Consider the following 19170-nt stretch of genomic DNA (forward strand, 5'->3'; position numbering starts at 1 on the left):
AAGATGTTCAACATAACAAAAGTAACATTTTTTTTTTTTCTGAAATTCCTACTAAGAGTTCAATTTCGAATAGGTTAAAACTTTTGTCATTCGCATTTCAAATTTCCAATAAATTTATGACGCTCATAATTAGATGGCCCACTTCACTATTTGTCATTGCCTTCTGCGTTTGCACGGCAAAGGTGTTTCCTAAAAAGGTCGGCACCAACCCGGAAACGTTTTCATATAAGATCTAATTGGTCTGCTGAGTGATGATGTGCACAGAAAGTATGAATTAAGAAGATTCAGTGTATTAACTGTTGAAATTAATTTTATATGAACTTTTGAAGTAGTTGCACACCATGTCATTTTTTGAACTTATTTATATATAAGGGATCTACATTGCGACTGAAACAGTCGCATTTGCAGGTGATTTTTCAAGGTGGCGACTAGAAATAATGAAACACTTATCTTTTGGTGATTGTTTTTCTTTCACTGACAATCTGCCAATACTCACTACTGAGTGAAAAATATCTTTTCAACCTTTTCTTTTTTAATGAAACGAACAAAGTTAAATTATTTAAACAAAAGTTTGATAGAACAATGCACTGTTTTTTTTATGCAGGCTGTTTAATAAAATCTGAAGAAATTAGAATGTTTATACCTTCAAATATCAACATAAAATGTGTTGTATATTTAGAATTACACTTATTAAAAAAAAAAAAAAAAAGAACATCTTTATGATTTACATACTCGTCACAGAACGAAGATGTCATATTCTAAAAATCATGTGGGTTTGGCTAAAAGTTACTTTTCTATTTGGCTAGTAAACGAAAATATTTAGTTGTTAAAGGTCAAATAAAGATAAATTTGTCCATAGAGCCCTGTATATTTAAAATAATTTATAACCCTTTGGACTCTGGCACAATTAAACAATAATTAGGCCAAAAGACAATAAGGTGTTAGTAAAATTATTTGATAACGTATTATTAGAATACTGCCCAATGTTTGAGCTAGTTTGAGTATCTGCTATGAATCGTATTAAGATTCAGTGTTGAAAATGGATTTCATATAAACAATGAAAGTTGCACCACTATTATTTTTTAATATTTTTCAAGAGGAACTAGATTTTGCACAATATTTATGTTGGTTTGATCCCAGGGTTATTGCTTCCATTCTGATTAATTTCCATATACTACAAGATAGTGTTGGGACTAATTGATCGGAATTCGAAAAATTTGTCTATTTTCTGATGCTAAAAGCAAGTCTTTTTTTTTTTTTTTTTTTTTTTCATTGCTGATACTGATGATAAAATGATAAATTTTTATTTTAAACGACTAATAAAAATTAAAATATATAGATCAATCCATAAAAGTATCTTTTTATGTTTGCCAAAATATATGCATATATGTCAGGGTTGTGAATTCCGTGATAGAAGCGGTGATTGGATTTTAAAATAAAATGCGTATATGCTTGAAAGCCAAATTACAACACAATGTTATGAAAAATAAACAAATATTTATTTGTTTAAAATTAATATTTCGGAGTTATACTCCTTCAGAATTGTATACATTTTTTTTTTTTTCTTGCCATGATATGTTGAAGAAAATAATCAGTAAAGTCTGCATGATGTGTCTCTGCGGTGTTATTTTCAGGTTGTGAATTCTCATACGTATTTTATTTTAAAATGCAATCAACGCTTCTATCATGGAATTCATAAACCGGAATATGGCGTTAGCATTCTTCTGGTATTGCAAAAAACACCAGAAAGACAATACATGAACTTTTTACTGATTTTCTTTTTTTTTCTTCAACTTAACATCATGGCAAGATATTAAAAAAAATGTATACAATTTTGAGGAAGAGGTATAACTCCGAAATATTAATTTTAAACAAATAGATATTTGTTTATTTTTCATAATATTGCATTGTAATTTGGCTTTTAAACATATCTCATACATATTTTATGCACATGTTTTTACGATAATCTAAATAAAATTTAAAAAGAGCAACTCTACAGAAAAATATTTAGAGATTTTGAAAGAATCAAAATCTGTATTTGTATCGGAATCGGGAATTTAGAACAGAATTGGCGTTTGTATCGGAATCGGGAATTTAGAACAGAATTGGCGTTTGCATCCGAATCAGAGGGGAAAAATATTGGAATCGTCCGATCACTATCGCAAGATGACATTTATTTGTAAGTTTTCACTTCTTTGCAGTCTCAATTTTTAATTATAAATTGTGAAAAATTGTATTCTAGATTAATGGTGGCCAAGATGGCAAACTTTTACATTTTCGAACTTGAATGACCATAATTATGGCTACCAATTTTGAATGGTGCTTATTGGTGCTAGCAAGATAAATTTTGGTACCATGGCAGCTTTGGTACCATCTATGTGCTTATGTAAAAGATGTTAGATATAATGAGAACCAAAATTTGGTTTGAGATACCTACTATGATAATCGCAGTTTCAAATAGATTAAAAACATCTCTAGTGTTAAAAGTACATTTTGTAAATAAGTAAAAATTAATGATCCATTTTTATGAACCTCTAAGATTCGCTGGGGAATAAAAGAAAGCTAATGAAACTCGAAACTGAACCAGCCCCACCTGAGTGAATTGATATTTGGAACATGGGAGATTGCAGTGTAAATATGGTTTGACCTTAGACTAAAATTGAAAGCATATGTCTCTCTTGTAACAGGTTGGCCTATTAAATGCCATTAAATCCTTCCTCTGTATTTTCTACGTCACCATGTGACGCCATTTAGTCATAACGAGCTGTACCAATCAGACGTTGCCCAGGGTCTATTATGTTTAAAATTATTAAAAGAAGTAAGGAATATTAATAGCTAAGGTAAATAACTCTTTTATTCTTTTTCTTAAAAATAATTTCATTTAGCTATTTTTTTTCTTTTCTTTTTTTTCTTTTTTTTTTTTTTTCGATACTTATCCGAAAGCTAACCTAACTTTGCATCGGCACCATTCGGCATGGTTACCTAAGACTGCCAGTGATGATAAAGTCAAACACTGAAATCAATTTTTGTTGTTGTTGTTGTTTTTTTTTAATATTTAACTAGGTGACCCGATGTTGCCCAGGAGTAAATGAGGATTAACGAATGTTTCACACTCCCATATTTTATTATCATCGAAATTGGTGAAATCACCCATTTTTCAATCAATCAATCAATCTATAGTTGGGGAAACTTCACATGCCTCCTTGCATTGACTTAGTCCACAATATGTTGTAGTCTACATTGCACTGTAGAGAACCTACTGTTGATTTTATAAAACTATTTTTATATAATGGTTTGAATTTAAATTTAAAATAAAAAGGTTAAGTATCATGGTTCAATCGTGTGCTAAACAGAAGCATTCATTTTGAATGCATCCTTGTCACATCAAAGGACCTACTGTTGATTTTATGTGCGGGGCCTTTGTGCTTATGCGGTAATAAAACTTCTCAAATGAACTTATGTAACTGTAACCAAACGTAATAGCCATTACTTTTCTTACGTATTTGGTTTATTTTTTTATTTTTATTTTTTTTATTGCATTAGATTTCGTAATTGGCAGTTTAAAGACGTTAAAATTACTTGCAAATGTTTCCTTTGAAGATTATGCAAACAAGACGGTTAAAAATGGGCGAAAGTTATAGCCGTTGACTTATAAGTGATTTACGCCATACCAGCTTCGTTAAGAGTTGCACTTTGTTTACAAAGCCATTCGGCGGAAGTGACGTCAAATTTTAAGGTACTGATGACTAACACTATTTTATTAGCAATACCAGACATCATAACGTTCAGCACTGGACAAGGCTCACACTGCTACTTAATTTGACACTCATAGTCTTTAAATCGGTAATAAGTACATTTCTCCTACCTCCATCAAAATAAAACTTACATAACTGGGTTTACAATAAAATTTACTTAAATGGTATTTTATAATTGTTATTTGTATATTCGAAGAATCTCGATTTAGATCCGACTATTAACGACGAAATCTGTCAGCAGATCACTTTTGCAAATAAGCGGTCGGGGTTTGTTCACATAAACACTCGAAGCGGAAGTTGTACTCGCCGACGATATTTCTAGTTGTTTTAGCTAATCAGGGAAAAGAATTATATTATAATGTAGCCTTTTTTTTTTCTTTTTAAGCAAATATAAAAATAAGTTTTGGTAAATTTTTACTTGGTTTCCACCTTAACATTTTTTTTTTTTTTTTTTTTTAATGACTACTTATATAGGTTTTCGGGTATGCTGAAAAATATACTCACTATTGCATAGCGAGCTATAACATATACTGACGCAATGGGTCATGGGTAGTCTAATATGTATATAAAACCTAGCTCCAAGTCTAGGCGGTTTCATCACTTCGAGTCAGTTTCTCTTCGAATTACGTAATCCTTTTGTTACTTTTCTGAAAAAAAAAATAAATGCCGAAGTACCGTCTCCCCACAGTGTCGATGTCTGAAGCACCAAATTCCTTATCTAAAATGGACCAAACATCGATGTTATTGGTTCCCCCCCCCTCCACTTTCTCTTAGCAAAACTGGATCATGTTCTGCAAAGCAAAAAAAAAAAAAAAAAAAATCTTATACAAAACAGCCAAGCCAAACACTATGAATACATATTTCCAAGTATGAATAACTTAGAAGCATAAAACCGTTTTCTGAAAATTACTGCGTTTCAAAAAAAGGGTTGATAAGTCTTAAAACAAAATCGCCCCTCCCCATGTCTGTTTAGTAAAATATCCTTTGACGTTATCCAACATGCAGAGATAAACCGGCAAACAAGATAACACTTATTACCTACCCGACCTATCTATTATTTTATTCATTTACTAGCTGGCAGTTCAGCGTTGCCCGGTTGTGCAATATGCTTAAACATATTTTAATTTATGCAGATTACGTATGTACTATAGAATCAGTCCTCTATTGATTATATATTATGAGTAGTGATTTGCTTGGATTAATTGGCAAAAAAAGATTTTTTTAGTGATAATGTCGTTCATCAAATTCTGTTTACAATATCACGTCAGCTGATATTTGGGCTTGATGGTGAATGCCTTGGAAAAAATCACTTTTGATTAATGTTTAGTTTTAAAATATGCAAACGGAGAAATGATTTGCAGCAACTTTAAATAGTACCTGTTCTTTTTGTCGTAAATTGAACTCATTAATAAGAAAAAAAATTAAAATAAAATGTTGAGGTACATACGGACTTGAACAGGGATCATTCAGTCTTGCAGCTACATTTCTAGATTATAATAAATCTTTCTTTTTTTTTTTTTTTCTTTTTTTTTTTCTTTTTTTGAAAAGAAATGATTTGCTGAAATTTTATTATCTCTCTTAGCCAGTGTAATGTAAAATATTCCCCCTGTAAAAATTCTATTTTAAATATACGAGAGAAAAGCTATTTTTAAGATTGGATTTTTTTTCGATACTTATCAGATGAATTTCTGTACAAAACATATCTAAGAACACTGCCAGACATATAAATTAGCTTTTTGTGAAATTTGCAAAAGATAAGCTCAGCCATTTCAGAACCAATGAGGAAGGAACTCACACACACACACACACACACACACACACACACACACACACACACACACTCTGACTTTTATATAATAGTTTTTTGTTTTTTGTTTTTTTTTTAGAGAGGAGTGAATTCTTTCAAAGATTAAATGTGAAGAGAACCGAAAACTCATCTCCACCCATCTTTCCTTTATAAACAACGAAAACTGTTTCCTGTGTACAAATTTAATTACTTTGCATTTATTTCCTTTGATACAAGTATTAAATTCTGGAGTCTTGTAGATGAGGGCGGAGTTTATGAAGAGGAGTTTTGTGGTGGTGGAAGAGAGCATAGGTTTGAAACCGGGTGTGTCAGCATTCTTCTAATTTCTTTATTGTAAGTACTCGCAAGATATCAACCTGAGGGCCCTCCCCCCCAACATCCTTCTCATTCATAAGGTGGTCTGGTTGAGGGTAGAAAGTTTTAATAAACTTAGAATATATATATATAACCTGCTAGTTCTCTTGTAACCAAGCTTTTCTAATGTTTTCCAACTGGAGGTCTCCTCTCATGGATAGCTTTCGTACACTCATATCAGATCTACCTCTGCGTTCCATGTTTAAAAAGACACGAGGGAATGGTTAATTGTAGATATAGATCGCTTCATACCCTTTAAAAAAATTCCAGCAAAAACCTAACAGCCAGCCATGGTTCTCTCCAGAATGTGCTGGTGCCATTGCGCACAGAAATCACTATTTCCATGTTCGGAGACTAAAGCTGCTTCAGGACTGCCAGCAATCGCTGTAAAAGAGTAATAATGTGATTGAGTTATATGCTCGTTCCCACCAGTTTTGGTAAATAACAAACAGGGTCCTGACCAGAAGCGTGTGCTCTATCCCAACCATTATCAATGGACCTGAGGTAATCTCGTCAACATCGGACAAAGTCAAACTCTTTGCCAAGAAGTTTACAGCTAATTCTACCCTATGCGATCAGAGCCACCAACTCTCCATATTTCCTCGTGTCTGAAAACACGTTATGCGACATACAAATATGTGTGTGTGATATTGCCAAGCTAATCAAAAACCTCGATTTCAGTAAAGCAACTTGCCCTGACGGCATTCCAATTATAGAACTGGAAAAGCTTCAGCCAAAACTAGCTCCCATACTTACAAAGCTATTTAAACGTTGTCTTAAGTAGAATTGCTTCCCAACACCCTGGAAAACCTCATCAGTATGTCCTGTATTTAAAAATTCAAGTGATTGGTCATTTCCCTCTCAATACAGACCAATCAGTCTGAGTCATAAGTTCCTGGAATCTGTATTAAACAGAAGTAGTCAACAATCTCAGCATGAATAACCTCCTCAGCAATATGGTTTCTGTTCTGGTAGATCTACAGCAGATGTGCTAAGTTATCTCATAGGATTAGTAAATCCTTTAACGGAGGCTTCCTTTCTAGGGCAATTGCTCTCGACATATCAAAGGCCTTTGAGAGGGTATGACATAAAGGTTTACTCCACAAAATCTCCAGCTGTGGTATAGCTAGAAATGTCTTTTGAATTATTAAATCACTTCTCTCTTATAGGTTCATAAGAGTAGTGGTTGATGGGCAGAAATCAGCTCACAGTATTATTGCTGGAGTTCCTCAGGGGTCCATCCTGGGCCCAACTCTCTTCCTACATCAATGATCTCCCAAATTACATCCTAAGATCGTTCGTAGACATTTATGCTGACAACACTACCATCTATAGCAACACTTCGATGGCCGTAAATGACCAAATTCTCTCTGATTCTCGATCACATGGTGCAATGGAGAAAGAGGTGGCTGGTTAAAAACCAAGCTTCTATCTTTCCATCAACTCCCTGATCCCAATCTGGCATCAATTAAAATGAATGGCTCTTGTCTTGGGGAGGCTCCATGTTTTGACAAACTTCTGGGTCTGGCCTTTACTCCTGATCTGAAATGGCACATGTACATCAAATCTATTGCCAAAGTCACTAGAAAAATGTTTTTCCCCCGAAATTACTGGATTCGGCAATGAATAACCTGAAAAGGGTTGATACGCCATAAAACAAAAGCAACCAAATAAAACGTATTCTTCCAAGAGATATGATAAATTTTGATTGTTGGGCTGAGCTGGCTTCTTTCTCTACCCTGCACCATATCAGGCGGTCCTGAGTAAGATCACACAAGATATTTAACTAATCATGATTCCACTGTTAAAAGCCAACTCACCTGTGGACATGAGAACTCTGATGATTGCTGCCCACTTTTTCAGCTGTCTATCAATATACTTATGTCACTAAGGTAGAAGTAGGAGGATTATTTCTTAATTTTTATTTTTTTTAAAGATGAGGATTGATAATTTGGATTATCTTATCTTGAGTTTTGTTTGTTTGATAGAAAGATTCCGGGAGTTCAACAAAATGTGATACTATAGTTGACCTTAAGTGCTAGGAAGTAACTTGGGAGTGTTTAACAAGTGATGGTGTATATATATATATATATATATATATATATATATATATGACTACCGGGGTGGTACCCGGGTGTTTGCAGGTGTGTGTGTTGGAGGGGGGGTAGATCAAAACAGCCCTATTTTAAAAAAAAAAAAAAAAGAAGAAAGTTGGCCGGGTGTTTGGAGGTGTAAAAGAAAAAGTTTTGGTAGAATACACACGGACGAAAAAACGCTTTGGATAATCACAGATTTCAACGTAGTTCTACTAAAATAGCCATATTTTTTAAACCAAAGCACTTCAAGTCTTCAAATTTCTACTGTTTTGTTCGGAAATGAATATACTTTCAAATGAATTAATAAATATGAATGTACATTATATATTTTAAGAGTTTTGAGCAAATAAAGTGATAAAAATGTGAACGTCATAAAATGGCGTTTTCGGTAAGGTTTTGTAATGACCCCCCCCCCCCCCTGTTTTCTAAAGGTCCGTACCGTGATTGTATGAAGAATTTCGTCATGAAATTTGGGAATCAATAAGAAGAGGTGTTAATCTTAATACTGTCAAGTGTCCGAAATATTTTTGACCATTTCTTTTTTTTGTCGTGTTAAAAATAAGACTTTAATATGCCGAGTATCGAACATTTTGAAAAAAAAATTCTTCGGACACCCAGTAGTAAGTAAATCAATTTTTTTACTATCTTTATCAATTAAAAGTATTATTTTATGTTGAGTAGGACCGCGGTAATTGATAATTTAAAAGGACCTACCTGAAAAAAAAAATTGTTTCTATTTCTCGAATTTGGTAAAATGAAGTTAATATTAATAGAAGCAGCAGCAGCTACGACCTGTAGAATCAGCCATAGCACAGTGTATAAACAAACACGCGTTCTTTAATTTTTATTCAAGAACGAATTAAGAAAAACAAAATGAAACATAATGAAAATAATTAAGAAAAACAAAATAAACTTTTGTAGATATATAGCTTGCATGCACTTTTATTCTTTAAATTAGTTTTGAACAGCGAATTAAAACAATGTTTTACTGCGAACAGCCACAAATGTTTTTTTTTCAAAATCAAAATAAGTATCAAAATCTCGTTTATACATAGATTCGAAAAAGTTGTCAAAAAACAAATATATAACAAATAAATGTTATCAAAGGCAAGATAAGTTACTTTTCTACCTAACTGGATAATTTTCTAGTGTTTTTATTTAATGTAACATGTTTATTCAGCTCGAAAAACGTACAGTGTTTACCGATGTATTGGAAAATTAAAAATGGCGCCCGGTCCGACTCTCTTTGACACGGTAAGTTTGAGAAAAGGAGTTAAAAATTAAAAAAAAAAAACTATACAAAATACTGTTAAAAACTCACCGAATATATGTCAGCCTATGTCACGGTAACATATATTGAGCGAGTTTCTAGCAGTATTTTGTCTACGTTTTTATTTTTAACTCTTTTCCCCAAACTTACCGTTTCCAGAGAGTCGGGCGGCGGGCGCCATTTAAAATTTTCCAAAACATCGGTAAACACCGTTTTCAAGCTGAATAAACATGTTACATTAAATAAAAACACTAAAAAATTATCCAGTTAGGTAGAAAAGTAACTTGCTTTTGATAACATTTGTTATATATTTGTTTTTTGTTTTTTTTTTTTGACAACTTTTTCGAATCTGTGTATAGTAATACAAACCCTCAAAATCTATATCAATATTCTTGAAATTTTAAAAGCAGTTAAAAAACACATCAAACTACAATTAGGAAGCTTTTTATTTCGTTAATTTTTTTTTCTACTTATTAAGCGAAAGATATTTTTACAACCTGCTCCAGCGTAGTATAAACGGCCTATGGAATTAACACCTTCAACCTCGAAAATAGAAATCAACAAATTTATGGAATTTTCTTTGAAATTTCGCAACGCAGTTTCTTATTAAATTAAAACTAAATATATAATATAAAGCCGATAATTATGAACCGCTAACAGTAAATATGAGTGATGAACGCTCTCTTTGAAAAAAGCTCTCTTAACTTCACCTCTAATCCAAATTATGTGTGGCAAGTCTCCTACTAAAACACTCTTTAACCCTAACAATAACACTAAGTTCGAGTGGCAAGCCCCCCTCCCCTCCAACAAAATACCTCTGTAAGCCACATACAAGCATCTAAAACAAACAAACAAACAAAAAATAGATCCTTCCTTAAAGAAAATACACATAAAAATAAATTGGTTAACTGTCCTAAAATGCTAGAATGGCCAGGAAATGGTGAATTATTTTACATTAAATTTTTGTGAAACTAACCGCTCCCCCCTCTACCCTCTAATATTGTTTTTGTTAGCTTTGTCTCTGTCAAGTTTTCAGTATGTTCACACATAATTTTCCTTAGCCCTAGAATTAATTCAAAGTCCGAATGGCAACCCTCCACATATTCTCATTGCATAGAAACCCTCTTAAAACTACACATAATCATCTTAAAAAAAAAAAAAAGAAAGCATGCATATTTTCCCATAGAAAAAAAAAACAGTTAACTGCCCTAAAATGCTAGAATGATCTGTAATAGGAAATTATTTTACATTCAATTCTAAAATAATTTGTTTATCTTTCATTAAAGTTTTTCATGGCATGTTATACATAATTTCCTAAAAAGGTAGAATCACATTTTGGAGGGGTGGTCAGAAGGAGTTGAGTGGGGTTAAACAGAAGGTGTTAATCTACAATAATACCAAAGAAATATTGCAATATATTCATTTTTAAATGGTCTTATGTTTAGATTTAAGTTTTTTGTACATAAAGCACATTACAATTCAACTTTGAGTTCTCCAACTTCTTTTCTGTTTATGGATACATGGCATTTTTAAGGAATTGCTGCATATTTATGCACATTTACTGCAGATTATTTGGAAACCATAAACTTTGGGAGATTTTCAGTTACATATTCTGATTCCTTGTACAAAAATACACTTATACAGTAAATTTCATTTTTTAGTCTTGTGTTTTAACAAAGATATGACATTTTTACTGAAAAAGTAGTGTAAAAAATGTGACGAAACGCATATGGTCTTAAAGAGGGGAAAATATCCAAACGTGTGAGGCACAAAAATAGCCATAACTTCCTTAATTTTAATCAGATTTAAAAAATTTTAAAAGATTATTTCTTAGCTCATCAAGCTCTTTCTATGCATACCAATATTGAAATATTTCAAGCTATTTCAATTTTTTCTCGAACCCGAAGCCTTGACGCGAAGGTGGAAAAGAAAGGGGGGGGGGAACCCTGACAGCTAACCAGCTCAGCCACGAGGGGAGAGGAAGAGAAAATTGTCTTAATTTAACGTTTATAAAGTGATATTGACAGGTGTGAGCATTTAATAAGGTCAAACATCACGTGACGTGAGGAAACTATAGCATCAATGTTTCTTCAAACAGCCAGCTCTGATTGTACCAGTTGCAGATTAACGGGCTAACATTGTGAAGGGTGTGACTCGTTACCATGCACGGACAGTCTTTCACTATAAGGAAGGGTATATATTATTCAGAACACAATCCTAGGATGCATGCCAATTAGTGTATCTAGAGTGGAAAATCCGACTGACATAATTTTATTCTTTTTAGTATTGTTGGTAATGCTCCTAAGGATTGCTCATAATGTTAGAATTAAGAGATGAATGTCTTATTGTCAACTTATGGACACACATAAATAAGAAAAGTTTTTTTTTTTTTTATTATTATTATTATTATTTTGTTGCTGTTTTTAGTCACAAGTTTATAAAAAAGTTGCTTGGTAACGCCTATCGAAAACTGTTTGACCTCCGTCGAAACGAAAGCAGGACTAGGAAGTGTCTTTAAATTCAAATTTGTAAAGGATGTTAATACGCTTCTGACCGACGGATCTAACGTGAAACGGCAACAAAGTGTCAAGATAAACCTTTTTTTAATATATTACGTTAAAATAAAACCGTATCCCGTTTGATCAACCATTCAGCTTGTTTTATATTGTATACATAAAAAGAAACGTGAGTTAAAAAAAAAAACAACAAAAAAAAAGTTAGATAAAAAAGAGAAAAAATCCAAAATTAGCCTCTTTCTTGCTCGCTTGCTGTCTGTCCCCCTCTCTCTCTATCTGTCCCCCTCTCTCTCTATCTGTCCCCCTCTCTCTCTATCTGTCCCCCTCTCTCTCTATCTGTCCCCCTCTCTCTCTATCTGTCCCTCTCTCTCTCTATCTGTCCCCTCTCTCTATCTATCTGCCCCCTCTCTCTATCTATCTGCCCCCTCTCTCTATCTATCTGCCCCCTCTCTCTATCTATCTGCCCCCTCTCTCTATCTATCTGCCCCCTCTCTCTATCTATCTGCCCCCTCTCTCTATCTATCTGCCCCCTCTCTCTATCTGCCCCCTCTCTCTATCTATCTGCCCCCTCTCTCTATCTATCTGCCCCCTCTCTCTATCTATCTGCCCTCTCTCTCTCTGTCCCCCTCTCTCTCTCTGTCCCCCTCTCTCTCTCTGTCCCCCTCTCTCTCTCTCTGCCCCCCTCTCTCTCTCTCTCTCTGTCCCCCTCTCTCTCTCTCTCTCTGTCCCCCTCTCTCTCTCTCTCTGTCCCCCTCTCTCTCTCTCTCTCTGTCCCCCTCTCTCTCTCTCTCTCTGTCCCCCTCTCTCTCTCTGTCCCCCTCTCTCTCTCTGTCCCCCTCTCTCTCTCTGTCCCCCTCTCTCTCTCTGTCCCCCTCTCTCTCTCTGTCCCCCTCTCTCTCTCTCTCTGTCCCCCTCTCTCTCTCTCTCTCTCTGTCCCCCTCTCTCTCTCTCTGTCCCCCTCTCTCTCTCTCTCTCTCTGTCCCCCTCTCTCTCTCTCTCTGTCCCCCTCTCTCTCTCTCTCTGTCCCCCTCTCTCTCTCTCTCTGTCCCCCTCTCTCTCTCTGTCCCCCTCTCTCCCTCTCTCTGTCCCCCTCTCTCTCTCTCTCTGTCCCCCTCTCTCTCTCTCTCTGTCCCCCTCTCTCTCTCTCTCTGTCCCCCTCTCTCTCTCTCTCTGTCCCCCTCTCTCTCTCTCTCTGTCCCCCTCTCTCTCTCTGTCCCCCCCCTCTCTCTCTGTCCCTCTCTCTCTGTCCCTCTCTCTCTCTGTCCCCCCCTCTCTCTCTGTCCCTCTCTGTCCCTTTCTCTCTCTGTCCCTTTCTCTCTCTGTCCCTTTCTCTCTCTGTCCCTTTCTCTCTCTGTCCCTCTCTGTCCCTTTCTCTCTCTGTCCCTTTCTCTCTCTGTCCCTTTCTCTCTCTGTCCCTTTCTCTCTCTGTCCCTTTCTCTCTCTCTCTCTGTCCCTTTGTCCCTTTCTCTCTCTCTCTGTCCCTTTCTCTCTCTCTCTGTCCCTTTCTCTCTCTCTGTCCCTTTCTCTCTCTCTGTCCCTTTCTCTCTCTCTGTCCCTTTCTCTCTCTCTGTCCCTTTCTCTCTCTCTGTCCCTTTCTCTCTCTCTGTCCCTTTCTCTCTCTCTCTCTGTCCCTCTCTCACTCTCTCTCTGTCCCTTTCTCTCTCACTCTCTCTCTGTCCCTTTCTCTCTCACTCTCTCTCTGTCCCTTTCTCTCTCACTCTCTCTCTCTGTCCCTTTCTCTCTCACTCTCTCTCTCTGTCCCTTTCTCTCTCACTCTCTCTCTCTGTCCCTTTCTCTCTCACTCTCTCTCTCTGTCCCTTTCTCTCTCACTCTCTCTCTCTGTCCCTTTCTCTCTCACTCTCTCTCTCTGTCCCTTTCTCTCTCACTCTCTCTCTCTGTCCCTTTCTCTCTCACTCTCTCTCTCTGTCCCTTTCTCTCTCACTCTCTCTCTCTGTCCCTTTCTCTCTCACTCTCTCTCTCTGTCCCTTTCTCTCTCACTCTCTCTCTCTGTCCCTTTCTCTCTCACTCTCTCTCTCTGTCCCTTTCTCTCTCACTCTCTCTCTCTGTCCCTTTCTCTCTCACTCTCTCTCTCTGTCCCTTTCTCTCTCACTCTCTCTCTCTGTCCCTTTCTCTCTCACTCTCTCTCTCTGTCCCTTTCTCTCTCACTCTCTCTCTCTGTCCCTTTCTCTCTCACTCTCTCTCTCTCTGTCCCTTTCTCTCTCACTCTCTCTCTCTCTGTCCCTTTCTCTCTCACTCTCTCTCTCTCTGTCCCTTTCTCTCTCACTCTCTCTCTCTGTCCCTTTCTCTCTCACTCTCTCTCTCTGTCCCTTTCTCTCTCACTCTCTCTCTGTCCCTTTCTCTCTCTCTCTCTCTCTGTCCCTTTCTCTCTCTCTCTCTCTCTCTGTCCCTTTCTCTCTCTCTCTCTCTCTCTGTCCCTTTCTCTCTCTCTCTCTCTGTCCCTTTCTCTCTCTCTCTCTCTCTGTCCCTTTCTCTCTCTCTCTCTCTGTCCCTTTCTCTCTCTCTCTCTCTGTCCCTTTCTCTCTCTGTCCCTTTCTCTCTCTGTCCCTTTCTCTCTCTGTCCCTTTCTCTCTCTCTCTCTGTCCCTTTCTCTCTCTCTCTGTCCCTTTCTCTCTCTCTCTGTCCCTTTCTCTCTCTCTCTGTCCCTTTCTCTCTCTCTCTGTCCCTTTCTCTCTCTCTCTGTCCCTTTCTCTCTCTCTCTGTCCCTTTCTCTCTCTCTCTCTGTCCCTTTTTCTCTCTCTCTCTCTGTCCCTTTTTCTCTCTCTCTCTCTGTCCCTTTTTCTCTCTCTCTCTCTCTGTCCCTTTTTCTCTCTCTCTCTCTCTGTCCCTTTTTCTCTCTCTCTCTCTCTGTCCCTTTTTCTCTCTCTCTCTCTCTCTGTCCCTTTTTCTCTCTCTCTCTCTGTCCCTTTTTCTCTCTCTCTCTCTGTCCCTTTCTCTCTCTCTCTCTCTGTCCCTTTCTCTCTCTCTCTCTCTCTGTCCCTTTCTCTCTCTCTCTCTCTCTGTCCCTTTCTCTCTCTCTCTCTCTCTCTGTCCCTTTCTCTCTCTCTCTCTCTGTCCCTTTCTCTCTCTCTCTCTCTGTCCCTTTCTCTCTCTCTCTCTCTCTGTCCCTTTCTCTCTCTCTCTCTCTCTGTCCCTTTCTCTCTCTCTCTCTCTCTGTCCCTTTCTCTCTCTCTCTCTCTCTCTGTCCCTTTCTCTCTCTCTCTCTCTCTCTGTCCATTTCTCTCTCTCTCTCTGTCCATTTCTCTCTCTCTCTCTCTGTCCATTTCTCTCTCTCTCTCTGTCTGTCCCTTTCTCTCTCTCTCTCTCTGTCTGTCCCTTTCTCTCTCTCTCTCTCTCTCTCTCTCTCTCTGTCCCTTTCTCTCTCTCTCTCTCTCTGTCCCTTTCTCTCTCTCTCTCTCTCTGTCCCTTTCTCTCTCTCTCTCTCTCTGTCCCTTTCTCTCTCTCTCTCTCTCTGTCCCTTTCTCTCTCTCTCTGTCCCTTTCTCTCTCTCTCTGTCCCTTTCTCTCTCTCTCTGTCCCTTTCTCTCTCTCTCTGTCCCTTTCTCTCTCTCTCTCTCTCAGTCCCTTTCTCTCTCTCTCTCTCTCTCTGTCCCTTTCTCTCTCTCTCTCTCTCTCTGTCCCTTTCTCTCTCTCTCTCTCTCTCTGTCCCTTTCTCTCTCTCTCTCTCTGTCCCTTTCTCTCTCTCTCTCTCTGTCCCTTTCTCTCTCTCTCTCTCTGTCCCTTTCTCTCTCTCTCTCTGTCCCTTTCTCTCTCTCTCTCTGTCCCTTTCTCTCTCTCTCTCTGTCCCTTTCTCTCTCTCTCTCTCTGTCCCTTTCTCTCTCTCTCTCTCTGTCCCTTTCTCTCTCTCTCTCTCTGTCCCTTTCTCTCTCTCTCTCTCTGTCCCTTTCTCTCTCTCTCTCTCTGTCTCTCTCTCTCTGTCCCTTTCTCTCTGTCCCTTTCTCCCTCTCTCTGTCCCTTTCTCCCTCTCTCTGTCCCTTTCTCCCTCTCTCTGTCCCTTTCTCCCTCTCTCTGTCCCTTTCTCCCTCTCTCTGTCCCTTTCTCCCTCTCTCTGTCCCTTTCTCCCTCTCTCTGTCCCTTTCTCCCTCTCTCTGTCCCTTTCTCCCTCTCTCTGTCCCTTTCTCTCTCTCTGTCTGTCCCTTTCTCCCTCTCTGTCTGTCCCTCTCTCCCTCTCTCTCTTTCTCTCCTTCCCTCCCTATCTGTCTCTCTCTTTCTATCTCAGGTGAGATTTATATTATAGATGTCCACGTAAAAATTGTAGTCAGATTGCCCAGTAGTTTCCAAGAAAGGTAGAACGGGCAGGCAGACTGAGAAATACAATATCTATAACATTTAGTTTTTTTTTAATTATGGTACACTAATGGTTAAGTGTTAGTAAGTTACTGTTAGGTTTTAACTTGATTTAGTAGTTATGATCTGTGTCGGTTTCCTTGAAAACACTATTGAGCTTTTTGAGATGGTAGCTGGTGTTCTATCATGTGGTTTCTGTTTTTCTAGAAGAGTTCAGATAACTGCTGTTCTGATCGTGAAAAAAATTTTTTAATAGGTGTGTGTGTGTATATATATTTTTCTTAGGGATACCCATGTATCCCTTACCCAAATGTTACCCAAGGATAAGGGTTAATGAACGTAATGTGATAGTGTAATAATCGTTAATAGTGTAAGTTGGGTACAATTTGATTATTTAAAGGGACGGCTCAACAAGAACTTGTTTACATCACACTTGAAGATGACCATACTGTAGTTGGGAAGCAGGCTAATGGAACCATTCCACAGGTGGGTGTTTTTAGGAAAGAAGCTGCGTTTAGAGGTACAGATAGTGGGTGAAATTGTTGATAGTAGTTGTAGCTAGTTGAACTTTTTGTGAAAGTTTGGCAAAAAAGGGACCATAAATTGGAGCTCAGACGAGCGCTTATGATGAAAATAATGATAGAGCAGAGATAGGCTTCCGTGGGAAAGTGGGTGCAGGGAAGAAAAAAGTGCATCACCTAAGTTTTGAAGCTAGTTTTGAACTCGATAGGATGGGGTGCACTGAGCAGCTCCTGCCCATATGTGGCAACAGTAGGACATACCTGGCTCTTATACGGATAGAGGATTTCCAGCGATCTTGGCAACTATAGATGCATATTTATTTATGAATGTTAAATGCCACTTTGGTTTATTTTATTATTGGAATCTTTTCTGAGATGAGTAATTTGTAGATTTATTTGTGAACGGTTATCCTCATCTTCTAGTTGTTTCACAACATTTCAGCCATCTATTCCTCTGGCCTTCGTCAGGTGGTCAACTGCGACGAAATAGGAATGCCGAGTCTCTTAACTGTATCCTTAGTAATTACTGCCTTCCATAGTTGTTGTCCGCCCACGTTTTTGTCCAACTAATCCTTTGGGTAGGATTGAAACCGTTATCTTCATAATTACTGAGGATACAGTTAGGAGACTCAGCATTCCTCTCCCGTCGCTGTTAACCACCTGACGAAGGTCAGAGGAATAGTTGGCTGAAACGTCATGAAACAACAAACTTCACTCCATCTCTAGTTGGTTCAGTTAATAATGGAAATTTTTTTTTTTTTAATTTTAGTTTGCGATATTTAAGAAATTTTGTTTTTTAGACTTAATTTACTTTGCTTGTAATAATTCTGTGTTTTTTTTTTTTTTTCTTTTTCAGAGAATTAACACTTGGATGCCTTCCACTTTGTTGTAGGCGATGTGGCACAACTTTTGGTTGGGGAGGCGTTGTGGTAACGTGGTCCTCATGGTCCTTATGCTGACCCTTACATGCAACATTATCTTCTACTCCCAGAAGTTCCTGCGGAAATCAACTCCCTATGAGAACACCTGCGACTTCAAGACCTACCTGAAAGTGTCAATGAAATTCATTGATAGCCGGGGTACAAAGTCGTTCAAAGAGATCCTACAGAGCCACTGTCCAGGCGTTGGCGAAAATTCTCAGGACGTCCAGCAACTGATCTGGGCCCTGCTTGATTTGGTTTCCTTCTGCAAAACCCAAGCAAGGACCAGACAGCGGCCCGAAGCCGGGAAACCAATTCTGACTCTTTTCACCTCATGGGATAGCAATGAAACCAAACACATGGTGCATAATAACACTGTCACTAATTGGATCATGTTGAAAAAATATGTTAACCCAATCATCTTCACGAACGATACCCATTATACGAAGCTATGCAAAGATGCTGGTTGGGATGTATTCCCAATTAGTCACTATGCTGCTGGTAGTGCTCCGGTCCTGAAGACTATGTTCCTCCAAGCGATGGAGAATTACAACACTAGTTTTTATGCATTCGCAAACGGTGATATTTTATTCGAAGATGGTCTCATTGACACGCTGACGCTTATGCTAGAGGAAATGCCCCTGGAGAACATGACGCGACCGATGCTTATAATTGGGCGCCGGACTAACGTCAAGTATCTGTCCAAGAATGATGCCTCCTCATACAAAAATCTCCGCAATGCAGCCCGGTCAAAGGGTCAGCTTTTTCTAGTGAATGCCGAAGACTATTTCATCACAAGCCGCAATTTTCCGTGGAAAGATATTCCGCCGTTGGTGATAGGTCGTCCGGCTTATGATAACTGGTTAGTTGCGTATGCTCGGCGTGCCAATTTCACTGTTGTCGACGCGTCTGAAACCATATTGGCTGTGCACCAGACGACAAGTGCAGGTAATTGGGAGGGTCACAAAAGAAAATTTAGCAATTACAATGACATTCTGCTAAAACGTCTCAAGTTGCCCAGGCGTTATCGCAATGGGGAGACATGGTGTGCACCCCTTCGGACATCATATGATCTATGCAGCCGGACAATTATATCTGAACGCAAAATATTTCATCCTCAGTGTATTCTAAATCCCGGGTGAATAGTTTTTACTTATGATATAGGTTGAAATCATTGTTGGTATTTTTTTTTTTTGTTTTTGTTTTTCTAATTTATTATTTTTATGTATTAATTTAAGGGAAAAAATTTTTTGATTTTTAAAAAAATTTTTTTTTTAACTTTTTTTTCATGCCTACAATCTTATGCATGACAAAATCAATACTTTTGAAAAAAAAATCAAAATAAAGAATTTTAATGTTTATTTTTTTATTTTATTTTTTTTTTATTAAAACTTTTAACAAGTTCTTTTATAAGGAAAATGGTAAAAAAAAAAAAAAAGCTAACATAATTGAGTTTCTAAAGTAAATGATTCAGATCAATTTTATCATTTTTTTCTAACTTGTTACTTTTTCTACTTTCTCCTCACCCCTCTCCCCCTCTCCCATTATCTCTTTTGAGCCTTTCCTGTTTCCTCCTTTCTTTTTTCCCCATTTTATGCTAACCCTTCTCTCTCCCTATTTATCTCTC

At 37.6% G+C, this 19170-nt stretch overlaps 1 protein-coding gene across 2 annotated transcripts in view; it reads left to right on the top strand.

Moving 5' to 3' along the window:
• LOC145260429 (uncharacterized) overlaps positions 1–18904 on the top strand; it is a 260625-nt gene extending 241721 nt beyond the window's left edge. For both annotated transcript variants that reach the window (XM_080118432.1, XM_080118430.1), the window contains exon 2: positions 17480–18904. In XM_080118432.1, the coding sequence (XP_079974558.1) occupies positions 17519–18685 (1167 nt within the window). In that variant the 5' untranslated portion in view covers positions 17480–17518 and the 3' untranslated portion in view covers positions 18686–18904. The remainder of the gene's footprint in view (positions 1–17479) is intronic.
• Positions 18905–19170: the final 266 nt, after the last annotated feature.

Source organism: Euprymna scolopes, chromosome 36, assembly GCF_053919585.1.
Source record: "Euprymna scolopes isolate OS-2025 chromosome 36, ASM5391958v1, whole genome shotgun sequence".
NCBI lineage: Eukaryota > Metazoa > Mollusca > Cephalopoda > Sepiida > Sepiolidae > Euprymna > Euprymna scolopes.